General features: G+C 51.6%; 5 protein-coding genes across 5 annotated transcripts; 1 reads left to right on the forward strand and 4 right to left on the reverse strand.

Annotated features, from left to right (window-relative positions):
- Positions 1–1,483: 1,483 nt before the first annotated feature.
- Positions 1,484–1,927, forward strand: LRP88_12852 (uncharacterized protein; the record flags this gene model as incomplete). Its single annotated transcript, XM_083249237.1, has 1 exon — positions 1,484–1,927. The coding sequence occupies one exon, from the start codon at positions 1,484–1,486 to the stop codon at positions 1,925–1,927; it is 444 nt and encodes a 147-aa protein (XP_083095039.1).
- A 751-nt stretch (positions 1,928–2,678) lies between these two features.
- LRP88_12853 (uncharacterized protein) lies at positions 2,679–3,269 on the reverse strand (the record flags this gene model as incomplete). The annotated part of the gene is made up of 1 exon (XM_083249238.1): positions 2,679–3,269. One exon carries the CDS (start codon positions 3,267–3,269, stop codon positions 2,679–2,681), a length of 591 nt encoding a protein of 196 aa, XP_083095040.1.
- A 455-nt stretch (positions 3,270–3,724) lies between these two features.
- Positions 3,725–5,512, reverse strand: LRP88_12854 (heterokaryon incompatibility protein-domain-containing protein; the record flags this gene model as incomplete). The annotated part of the gene is made up of 1 exon (XM_083249239.1): positions 3,725–5,512. The coding sequence occupies one exon, from the start codon at positions 5,510–5,512 to the stop codon at positions 3,725–3,727; it is 1,788 nt and encodes a 595-aa protein (XP_083095041.1).
- Positions 5,513–6,724: 1,212 nt separating this feature from the next.
- Positions 6,725–10,481, reverse strand: LRP88_12855 (uncharacterized protein; the record flags this gene model as incomplete). The annotated part of the gene is made up of 2 exons (XM_083249240.1): positions 6,725–10,298; positions 10,360–10,481. The coding sequence occupies 2 exons, from the start codon at positions 10,479–10,481 to the stop codon at positions 6,725–6,727; spliced, it is 3,696 nt and encodes a 1,231-aa protein (XP_083095042.1).
- A 711-nt stretch (positions 10,482–11,192) lies between these two features.
- LRP88_12856 (ankyrin repeat-containing domain protein) lies at positions 11,193–12,284 on the reverse strand (the record flags this gene model as incomplete). Its single annotated transcript, XM_083249241.1, has 1 exon — positions 11,193–12,284. The coding sequence occupies one exon, from the start codon at positions 12,282–12,284 to the stop codon at positions 11,193–11,195; it is 1,092 nt and encodes a 363-aa protein (XP_083095043.1).
- Positions 12,285–12,407: the final 123 nt, after the last annotated feature.

Raw genomic sequence — 12,407 nt, forward strand, 5'->3', positions numbered from 1 at the left:
ACAGAATTCGCTCACGGTGATATATACAAGTCGTTGATATCGCGGCCGATACAATCACCACCAACCTAGGTACTAAACACCTAACTCCAGGCCAACAACAAACGCAACTAAAAACCTATGTGGAGCCACCGAATCCAGCGACATGAGCACCTCGAACAATCCAGACCCTTCATCAACTGATCCGTACCATGGCATATCCGAAGAAGACAGAGTCGCAATCGACGCGCTGGTCTTGTTGAGCCAGGGGCCTGCCCAAGGTTCCAGCTCTGACAAGGGAAAGGGAGTAGCTGATCCTGATTTGTCCGAATCTGACTCTGATCTATCCGAAATTCCCGACGATCTAAGTGAACCCGCCGACGACGCAGTGGGAGAAGACTCAGATGAGCAACAATCTGGCCAACCAAGCACATCAGCAATATGCAGCAACTGTGGCAAGCCCAAGCCCACCCGCAGTAAGTCACCCTTCTGTTCTTTATTATAGTTAAAGCCCGGCCCTTGATGGGATAACAGAGCGAATATAGGCCGGAAGTCAGTTTGCCAGTCTTGTTGGCTAAAGGAGAAAAGAAGGCAGTTAAAAGCAGAAAGAAGATGTATCAACTGCAAGGAACCAACAGAGGACGGAAAGACACGCTGCCGCGCGTGTAGAGCCAAGGACGCCAAAGCTCACTCCAACGACAAATACAAATACCGCCAAGCAAAGGAAGAAAGACTGTGCTGTTATTGTCGCAAGAGAAAGCCGGATGACGGAATGGCGTCTTGCACCGAATGCAGAGAAAGGAACTACAGAAACCATGCTAAATTCAAGGCCAAGAAAAGGGATGAACAAGATTAGGGGCATGGGTTTAGTTTGGCTGGTTGCATTGTCATACCGCTCTAGCCATGTCTAATGGACGATTTGTCTAACCACCACCAAGAAAAGAGAAGATCTTATGGACTCTTCGATAGGAAAGGAAAACACTTGATCACTCCGTTTTACAGTAGAAGAAGCCCTTACAGGTTTTCTGACTACCCTTTTCCCTCCGGAGCGGTCCGGTGATTTTGTCAAGTCACGCCAAGCACTCCGAAAGACACTATCAGGCCGTTTGCTGGTGGATTCTGCGTCTGATGCCAAGCATGATATCCAGTGGCCGATTCTCAACGGGGCTACCATGTACTAAATGAATGCGCCTTTATGATTCAGCATATGTAGGATCAGTTACGAGTGTGATGCAGAGCACCTCCCACTCTATATGCTATTCACTACATAGATGTCCCCTATACGTAGGGCACGCACTTGTGTGGACTTGGTCAATCACTTCAATCGACAGCAGTGACTCGTCACGTAGAAATGCCAGTGATCAGGCGCATAAGAACGTGCGTGTATGTGCTATATATGGGTCTCCAATAGCATAACCGATGCCTTTCCCACTCATCTACTCAACGTCTAACTCTGGACTAACAATAACACAACCAAAACGTTTATCGAGTCGCTAACCTTATCACCATGCCTTCCAAATCTGCCAAGGGAAAGGAAAAGGAAATTGATCCTGATCTGACTGAAACGGACCCTGATCTCACCGAGACTGACCCTGACTTGACTCAGTCTGACCCTGATCTGATTGACGCTGATGACGACGCAGCAGTCGATGAGCAACAAGCTGGCCCATCGAGCGTCTTTTATTGCGACAAATGTGGCAAGCACTTGGATGGTCGCATTGGGCCACTTTGCTGGAACTGCGAAAGTAGTGAAACCCAGGAGTCCTGGCAAGCCCAAGATCACCGCCTCCGCGACAACGAGGCATACAAGAGAGCAAAGGAAGCAGGAATTTGCTGCTATTGCCGCAAGAGACAGGCCGATCCGGGACATTCGACTTGCACGCCATGCAGGCTAAGGAAGAAGGGACACGACCATGCCAGAAGAAGAAAGGCGAGGGAGAAGAAGAGTTAGGAAGAGAAGACCACTAAGGAGAAGGAGAAGAGCAAGGAGAAGAAGAATAAGAGATGATGGAGGAACTAGCCCTCTGCTTGGGTTGACTTCCTGCAGTCGTAGTCCAACGCTTTATCTAGTTGCCGCTCAAAAGATATTAGCTCCAGAAAACAGAACCAACTTTATACGTTGCGAGCTTTATGACTTTGTGATATGATAGTGGAGAGGTTCATGGACATTTACAACTACCCTATATTTTCACTCAAGTGGTCCTGTATGTTACGAAATGATAGAACTTTCTTGATAAAATGGAAGTGACGTAATCTCGAGGCTCGAGCAACCCAAAAACCCACGGTATTTTGCATGACGGCCAATACAAACACCATTTCTCTCATCATTTGTAGAATGCTTGGTCTTCTTCAAACAGCTCGTATAGATCACGCCAAGCTATCGGAAAACAATGTCAGGCCATGTACTGCGCCGTTCGCTTACGACAGCCCCTGACTGCGTTTCTCGCCAAGACTCCAATGTAACAAATGAATACGTTTTCATGATTCAGTATGGCCAGTATCTCTGGCGATAGGGTAGAATACAAAGTAACAAGAGGTCCGCCTAGAACACCCGAATATGCTTAAGTCAAGTCGGTAAATCGTCTTTGTCAATCTCTGAGCGACTCCTCAAAACACTGCCGGCAGTGTGGAGGCAGACCGCGTACATGCCATGGTCGGAACATTAGGTCAATACACCCATTACGTCCCATTGATTTCCATGATTAAAACTCCAACACTTCAAAAATATCCCCTATTTGGCCTCGTTGGTGCTGGGGTCGGCCAAACACGAGCGGTGCTAGTATATCCATATCGGCATCCTCGGCTTCAAAGCTCATCGTGGAACTGGTGGAAATCGATCGCAAAGATGACATGGACGAAGGAGAAGAGGTTTTCGGCTTAGATGGAGGAGCAGTAGGCGCGAGGTAGGCAGACAAGAGAGCGTTCAGGTCGGGGCCGCTGGCAAGTGTGGGCAACACAGGTCGACTTATCCTCCTGTAGTGCTTCGGACCGGTAGGCATGGCAGTTCTCGGACGGGATGGTGATGGAGCTGGTGCTGAAGAAACTCGCTTGCTCTTTGACCTCGAGAGCATTCGAGAGAGCTTGAAGGAACGACGAATGGAAGAAGCGCGAGCGGCCGAGATGGGCTTCTTTGAGTCGGGATGTTCAAAGAGCTCGACGCCATGGGAAACAGGAATGTTGCTAGGGACCGTGTTGTTAAATTCGACCAATAACGAGTGAATCTGAGCCTCGTCGAGACCTTCGACCAGCTCAAAGAGCGACGAGGTCGAGGTCGGACGTTCAAACTGAGGCATGATGGATGTGGATGGGATGGGGCCGTGTGCCATCCGGTATTGAAACCGTTGGTTAACAAGAAAAAAGAGAGAGAAATGAATGGATTGGATGGCAGAGCTTCATCAGGAGCTCTAAAAGGAGTTGTGGAGAATCATGGAGGAAATTAGAAGGGCCGGTGTGGAGTGTGATTCGCGCGTCTGAAACTCACAAGCGCGGCGAGACTTAACCGGAATGGGCTCGGTCGTCCGCATGGGGCAAGGTTGACCGGAATAGGTTATCAAGTGGGGATAGCGTCGCACGGCAGTTTGCTAATTAATGTCGATTGCAATTAATGTAAGACATAAAATAATTCCTTCATGAATATCGGAATTATTTGAGTCGTGCTAGTTGAATTTCTCCGCAAACGTCTGTTTGTTGTGATGACGGAGGTATTCAAGTGTCATGAAGCAAAGGATGACAGGTAAACTACCTAACCTTATCTCAAAGTGTATAGCTTTCTCTGCTCAAAACCGCCCTTTAATAGTTCTCCATACATAACTCCGTGCACATAGGCCTCCCCAACTAGTGAATGCAAGTCATTTTCCTCAGCCCGCACAATATATGTAGCATTTCCTCCAATAATCACACAGACTTCATCCCCAACCCTGGTATCAAGGGGACCAACGCCAACATAGCCAGTGGATGTCAAAAAGGCGCGTCGCGTGTGTAGACGAAGCAGCGTTCTCGCATACCATGTGTCGATCTTTTTAGACTCATCGCCGTTTGCGGGTGGTTGAAGGAGCTCGTCAACAGCGGCTGCGCATTCAGTTCCCCATTCCGGATATGGCACCGAGGTAAACCATAATGTTCCATCGAGGATAGCGATTCGAGATGTCTCAGCGCCTTCACGGCCCACGTGGATTTTCGGTGAGCGGTCACAGAAGCCCCTGATGCTTTCCACATATGAAGCCACAGCTGCTTTATCGACGCCTTCGAGCCAATTTGGATCCCAAGACTCTCCCGTCTCTTTGATGGTATCGATATATATCCCCTCTAACGTCACGAGATCCTCAGAAGGAAATGTCGGCGTCGAAGTTTGGCCACCCGATGCTTCAAATGAGGTTGACCACGGCGGTTGGGCGCAGGGATGTCGTACTTCCATTGCCCAATCTGGCACCCAGCTCGGAAGAGACTTGATCTTTCTTGGGGTTTGGCAGTACAGCAATACGTCGATGTCGCCATGTAGCAGCATCTTGCGCGCAGCCTCTTTGTACACTTCTTCAATCGACATAGAGTAGTCGGGAAATGTGTCAAAATGATCCTTGTCGCCAGCCAAGTTCAGCAATGCGAAAACTCTGTCCCTCGGATCTGATGAGAAAACCGAGTTATAATCCACCTCTAATGTGAGAGAAGTAGCGACGACTTTGAGCAAGGGGTCCGCATACGACGACTGCGTATCGCTCGATGGTGGTCGGAATAACGCTCTCCTCGTAAAGAGATTATAAACGTAACTGATGAGTGGGCTTTCAAACACAAACTCGTGGTTCTTCCGGATAATGTCAAGTCCCTCGATGGGTTTCTTGCGGGAGTGACGCTGAATAATGTCGACAGCCCATAAGGTGGCGGTGATGAGATCGGCTTTAACAATCCAATTACCGCACGCTACAGCGACGCGTCGACCGACGGCAAACTCTTGCAGGACCCAGATTCGTGTCCAATATCTTCGTTCAGAGAAGCTGTGAAACGCCTCCTTGGCAGCGGCCAAGTCCACGGATCCATCTTCGCCGTAAAGCTTTTTAAGTGCCTCAATGTCTCTTTGGCGGATAGCTCGACCCGTATCTCGCATCAAGCGGCATATAAGATCGCTTTTCTCGTTCCCAGTTCCAAGCCAAGCAATGACTTGGTCTGCATCGCTGTATATGCTGTGCATCTGGTGAACTTGGTGACTCTTCTCGGTCTCGTCAATCTGGTTGATACAAAGCTGGTCAACCCATAACCATCGGGGTTTCTGCCGGAATCGTAGTCGACGGAGCGCATTCTCGACAGTTTGGCTGATTTGGACTTTGTTCCCACTCGCTATTATGTATTCCTTTTCGCTCTCTGGTAGGGCCCAAACGTATGACAAGGCGGTATAGGGTGGGCAGTCGCCGCGAACATGCTCCTCAATGTCGCAAACAAGATTGTCTGAGGTAACAGTTTCATTATCCTTTGACGGATGGAGTTTGATCAGCCTGAAAGAGCGATCTGGGTCATCGAGAGAGCGATAATTGATCTTGGTGTCCATGTTTCAGGTTGTGTCAGCATGAAGATGGCACTCAACTGCTCTTCAGCCTTAAACCAGGTGAACGTGCGTTATCCACCTGGACAGGGGTAATGTGGCTGACCAATAAGAGATCTTATTCCCCTTTTAACCTTAGCTTAGCCGGGACCACTGATTGACGGCAAAATTGATAACTGATTGATAAGCTCAGAGCCACTGGGCACCGTGAGCTCCAACAATCTGAATCTCACTGATACCAGTATTAAAATTCAATTCCTCCCTATTGCTTCTCATTGCGAATGGAAGATATATAACTCGCTCTAATGAGAATACTAGAAGTGACTTCTGGGTGGCGTTTAAAATCTCGTGCCTGAGTTGATCGCGCGGGGTGGTTCATGAGAAATCCACTCTCCCCATGATGGACTTGCTCTCATTGACGAGAACCCCAAATGCAATTTTTATTGTCCACGTCTTTGTGACTGTTGCGTGCCGGCTCTGAGCACGCAATTGATGGGAGAGAGCGCCGTGCTCGGTTGGGCTTCATGGAGTCACTTCCAGACAGCACGTGCACGTGACCTGCCAGTGCTCGAACACAGGCAAACACAAGTAAACAACATGCACAGGTTGGGCTCTTGTTGTTGAAATTTTTCATCGCCGACTAAGAATGTTTTGGTAAACATTTCTTTGAAGAAGAATTCCATTTCCCTTCAGCTGTCGCTGCACGAAATCTTCTCCCATACTCGCATGCTGGGGGACTTACAATCACCCACGAACGGCTGCTGTCAACATCACCGACTCCAAAGAAAACACCTCCTTCGATGCGAACACGCCCGATACTATGACCGACGACGAGATTTGTGAGGCCCTTGGCATTCAACCAGGCATCAATGACACTGGCCGCCGAGCCCGTGTAACTTCCCACTCTCGCTTCATATACAGCTGGACCAGACTGGGAGTGTATAGATTTCATGCTTGAGTTTATGTTTTTATTATGGTATGGCCTTTAAGATGGATAAACAGTTTAGAGCGGAGCATGGAGTCTCCTGATGATCGTAACATCTTGTCCCTAGACAATGGTCATACGACACAGGATGGTTAGAGTTCGCGACCTTGTCTCAGAGATCATAGTATAACGTGATTACACATGCTTAAGTGGGCTTTTTGCCATCATATTACTCAAAAATTATCAACATGAACTGGACATCTGCCACGCAGACACATTACTTCATCTCCCATCTACGCCTCAGTAACCATGCACTCGCAAATAGCCTTGCCCGAAGTAGGCACACCATTCACGTCGTGCCAATCCGTCGCAAGACAAACAACATGGTTGCTCGAAGGTCCAAACGCGCAGTCTCCCTTCCAGTCACCACAATCGTCAGGCGTAGCACACTCAACCTCTGGCACGTCGGCGTTGGGGTTGGTACCCTTTGGTGGGTCGGCGGGCTTCTCGCGGATAAGGCATTCGCAGATGGCCTTTCCGGAGGTTGGGACGCCATTTACGTCGTGCCAGTCTGTTGCGAGGCAGACGACGTGGTTGTTGTCGTTGGCAAAGTGGCAGTTTCCTTCCCAGTCGCCACAGTCATCGGGAGTGGCGCATTCAACCTCGGGGATGTCGGCGTTGGGGTTAGTTGCGGTTGGCGATGGGGTTTCTTCCTTGGTTGGCGTAGGAGTGACGGCGGAGGGGAAGGTGGTGTAGTCAGTGCAGTGGTATGAGATCAGAGGAGCAGTGGCGTAGAAGACCTGGCCCTCGGTGGTGGTGGAGCACTGGCAGTAAGGAGTAGCGACACGAGGACCACCATAGTTGACGCAGATGACGGGGCCAGTGAAAGGGGGTTTGGTGGTGGTTGGCTCGTCAGAAGTGGTGTCGGGAGCGGAAGTAGTGGTGATGACCGAGGTCCTGAGAGTTGTGGGGGGTCGAGTAGACTCGGCCGTGACCTCAGACGTCTCCGAAGTAGAGATGGCCGTGGACTCAGTAGTCTCAGTGGACTGTGTTGATTCCGTGGCCTCAGAGGTTTCGGTCGAGCTTTGAGTAGTCTCAGCAGTCTCAGTTGAGCTCTGTGTGGTTTCGGTGGACTGGGTGGACTCCGTAGACTGAGTCGTCTCGGTAGATTCGGTAGACTCAGTCTGGGTTGTCTCAGTGGCGCTGGAAGTAGCCTCACTGGTAGTGCTGGCACGGGTCACAACCAAACACTCCTCAACAGGCGAATCCTCTCTCTTTCGCAGACGCTGCGCTACCGCCTCGGCAGCCTGAGTTGCGTCGGGGGCAGGAGTGTCGCTGGTAGTAGCAAATCCGCTCAGCTGAACACCACTGCTACCAATGACAAAGTCACGCCAAGTCACGAGTCCATCTTCAACCCAGAGTCTCCATCGACCCATGGAAAAGGCCCAGCTACCGACTGGAGAATCCTCGGGGGTGATGATCATGTCCTGGAACATGTCGACCTCCAGGATTGCACGACCCCAAGTGCCGATAGGCTCAGTGGAGTCAATGCCGTTGGTACGGGTGTAACCCAGCAGATGACCACTAGAGCCGGGGATGACACCGACGAGACTGTCAGCGAGCCGCTGGGCGCGTTCCTGGTAGCGGAACAAGGTGGTAATGCCTGTGGGATCGTTCAGAACATCGGTGAAGGGGGTGAGAACAAAGACCATGGGGTTGTTGCTGGCGTGAAGCACACCAGGGTTGGCGTCATCACCGACGAGAGAGGTGACACTTCGAGCGTTGTCAGTTCCATCACGGAGAGCCTCAAAAGCGTTCCTGTTGAAAGACTCATCGTCTGTCCAGTTCCAATCTATGTCAATGAACACGGGGTTCTCCCAGATGTGTGACAGATAGACACCCTTGTCAGAAACGATGATGACGGCAGTACAGCCGTAGATGCCGTTGACACCTGCGAAACCCTGGCCAATGGCGGGATAGTCGAACCAATGACCAGAGGCATCTCCAATTTGGCTGACCCAGATAGGGTTCAGAGACGCAACGTAGAAGGGGTTAGGAGTGGTGTTGTGCATAAACACACGACGGTCCAAGTCCCTCTTAGCGGATCCGCTCTCGGCACGGGGCGTGGGCGAAGTGACGGGGTTGCTACCGAAAGCTCCAGCACCAGTCGGGATCTCGGAGGTGGTAATGGTGGATACCGCAGCGCAGTCAACCTTGGTCGAGACAAGGGCCATATCGGCGCCGCTAAGGGGAGCGTCGTTCATCGGGCAGGCATCGCCACCGCCGCAAGAGCCAGAGGCACAGGGGGTGATGGCAGCAGCCGTGCCAGTCGTCGAGATGACAGTTGTAGCCTCAGTCACGGAACAACCAGTGACTTCAACAGTGATGGAGTCGAAGCAAGTCTCTGTAGTCTGGACGTTGCCGCCTTCGGTGATAGTGGTTGGCTTGCAGATTATGGTGACGTGCTCTGCAGTGTCGCCTGTGCAAGGTGAGGTAGTGGTCGAGGTTGGCTCTTCCGTGGTGGACTCTTCCTTCTCGGTAGATTCTTGCTCACTCTTCTCGTCGGTCTTGTCATCGTCCTTGTCCTCTTCAGTGAGGTCCTCAGTTTGAGACTGAACACCGCCAGTAGCTCCAGTGACAGCAGGCACATTGCCAACCACGATGTTGCCCGAGATGTCAGTGAGGTCCTTGGCGATACAAACCAGGCTGTTGATGATATCACCAATAGGTCCAAGCAGACCTCGCTTCCTCTTTCCGGCACAGTCCTGGTTGGGGTCTCCGCCGAGGCTCACAATCACAGCGATAATGTCATCGTGGACATCGTCGACCTTGTCCTTGGTCTCGTCCTTGAGGTTCTCAGGGTCGTCCTTCCACGAGTCGATGATGGGGAGGAGACCCAGGATCTCGGTAGAGACGGAAGAGACAGCTGAGGTGGCAGCAGCACCTGTAGCTGTTGTGAGGACTGGAGGCTGAGTGATGGTGGGCTCGTTGGTATCCTCGGTAGTAGGCTGAGGAGGTTGATCGGTGGTAGTGTCGGCGGGCTGTCCAGCAGTGGTGGAAGTCTCCTCAGCTGGCTGCTCGGTGGTGGTGGTGGCATCGTTGACCTGCTCAGTCGTGGTGGTGGGGTCCACGGCAGGGTTGGTGGTAGTGGTGGTCTCAGGGAGTTGTTCAGTTGTGGTAGTGTCAACTGGGACGTTAGTAGTTGTAGTGGTGTCTACAGGGAGCTCAGTTGAGGTTGTCGCATCGATGGGCACCTCAGTGGAGGTTGTTGTGTCGACAGGGACTTCAGTGCTGGTGGTAGTACCGGCAGCGACTTCGGTTGAAGTCGTGGTATCGACAGGAAGTTCGGTCGAAGTTGTGGTGCCAGCGGGTAACTCAGTACTTGTGGTGGTATCAACAGGAAGCTCAGTGCTAGTGGTAGTGTCCTGAATAGGGAGCTCAGTCGAGGTTGTAGAGGCTCCAGGGGTGTTGATGGGCTCAACGGTCTCAGAAGCACCAGGAATCCAGCTTGAGGTTGTAGTAGGAGCGACAGGGAGCTCAGTGCTTGTGGTTGTGTCCTGAGCTGGAACCTCAGTCGAAGTAGTTGTGTCTTGAACGGGGACCTCTGTGGAGGTGGTGTCTTGGATAGGTACTTCCGTTGTTGTCTGGCTACCGGTAGTGCTGAGTGTCTCTACAGTCTCGGGACCCTCAGGAACTAAGCTCGAGGTGGTAGTCTCAGCCACAGGAGCTTCGGTTGAAGAGGTAGTTTGTTCCACCACGATGACAATGTCTGTGGTGGAAGGCTCTGGCAGAGTCTCTGTGGTAGATGGCCCAGCAGGAGCCTCGACGTCGGGAAAGACCTCAGGGAACGCAATGCTGGTGGTGGTGCTTGATTCATGTTAGTGACTCAGATTTGGGACAGCACTGGGTATATCATGGAGTTACTTACGCAGCAGCAGGGTCAGCTACGGGCAAAGCGGGATCGGGAACATCCTGAGCCGTGTAAAGAGGTAGTGATGCTAATAAGAGCAATGCGCGACTGGCTGACAATGGCCAACCGTGAGACGGCATTTTGACCGACCTCAAAGTAAATGGCTAAAATGAATGACAAGTGAAGCGACTGGCTAGACTGAAAGGCAGTCTACAGTGAAAGAGAGTGTAGCCTGTTGGTGGTCACGTCACCCAAGAAAAGAGGCGCGCTGAACAACTAACGGACAGCCAAGCTTCTATACCCATCAACAAGTCCATGGAAATAGGCGCCGGGTTAGCCGACGAACGGGGTCAGATTTTAGTCTAACGGGGCTAGAATCCTTCTGTGTTTCAAGGGAATGAAACCATGCATCCTCTCTTCGGGGCCGACGGACAATTCGGCTCTGATGAACAGAGTTCCCCATCAATCACAATCGGCATGGATTTCTTTGTTTCATTGCAAGTGGAAAGAACGCGCAAGGTTTAATTAGCTTAGTCCTTAAAGGCAAGAAGCCGGCAGCGGCCCCAGGTGAGGTGAAATTGCAATCGCCAGCCCTACAGCCGGGTAGCTCAAAGAGAAGCGTTTAACACGACGCTGTAGATTCTTCTTCTTTGTTCTAATAGCCTTAACTCTAGTTTATGACTATAACTAGGCATACCTGTCGATTTTCTTCATAGATCTGTACTGACTTTGGAGATCGAGTTGCACATACAGCCGTAGGCTAAATACTCCAGTCTTGCGACTTTTCCACATCAACAACATGAATGGTCACCTCGCCAAACACTACATGGGTATACCTAACAAGGATGGCCCTACGTCTCCACCGAGTCAACCCCAAGAACCAACTTCATCTCGTCGCTCCCCGCCTTTCGCGCATACTCGACCGCGCTCCCATAAGCGCCTCGCAAGGTAGGATCCGCCCCCTGGTTCAACAGCCATCTCACCCTCTCCACAGCTCCGGCTAGGACGGCGTTGACGATGGGGTACTGAGCTGTCATATGGCGGGACTGGAGCTTGCCGTTCACGTCTGCGCCTTTCTCGATGAGGAGTGCCATGATGGGGATCCTGGCTTCGTCGAAATCCTTCCTTGGTGTGACTGGGGATGCGTGTGGGTTTGTGTTTGGAGGGCGAGCACCTGCTGCGAAATATAGCGGCGAACCATTTTCCATGCGTGCACCAGCGTCGAGGAGCTTGCGCACTGATTCGACGCTGCCTCGCGATGCGGCTATTTCGAGTGCGGCGCAGGAGTCAGTCTCGGGCCCACCAAAGCGATCGCGGTTATCACGTTGAACGACCAGATTTGGGTCCGCACCATGTGTGAGGAACCACTCGACGAGGCTGTCGTCGGTGACAACTCTGGGAAGAAGTGTCGCGCCGTAGAAGCCCGGGGTGTTAGGGGTCCAGCCATGCTGCGTCAAAAGCTCAAATAAAGCAATCTGCCGGTCTTTAGGCGCCGACAAAACATGTGGCGGTGTTTGGCGAGTGACAGGAGCGCCATATCCGAGAAGGTAACGAGCAGCGTCGATATTTCCGGCCCCAAGTGCGATAACCAATCCTTGGTGAAGAAAAGCGGGTGAGCGAGGCTCGGAGGTGACGATCGACTCGACGGCAGCTAAGGATCCATCCCGACAGGCAGCCTGAAACGAGACGAAGTCAGGGTGTGAGGTGGTCCGACCATTGAAGAGGTCAAAGTCACTGGGATTTGTGATGGGGATATCGTCGTAGGCTGTAGCCATGGACAAACCTGTTGGAGTGTTGGATGAGCCCATGGTCATTCCCATTTGCTGTCCCGTCTGGTTCGTTCCTTGGCCTTGCTGCTGTTGTCTTGTGGCCATGAGCTGCAACTGTCGCTGTTGAGCTTGCTGTATCAGCCGCTGTCGAGCCTGTTCCTCAATTGATGCCATGTCTGATCGATGGTTGTGCCGTAGTTTCGCTGCTGTGCCGCGTTGAATCTCAATTGGATGTCGTTCTTAATATTCGCTTGTTGCTGTCGTTGTGGATTGGCCATGGAAATAAGTCCGAACAAA

Source organism: Fusarium phalaenopsidis (genome assembly GCF_050370095.1).
Source record: "Fusarium phalaenopsidis strain FUZ10S chromosome Unknown contig_32328, whole genome shotgun sequence".
NCBI lineage: Eukaryota > Fungi > Ascomycota > Sordariomycetes > Hypocreales > Nectriaceae > Fusarium > Fusarium phalaenopsidis.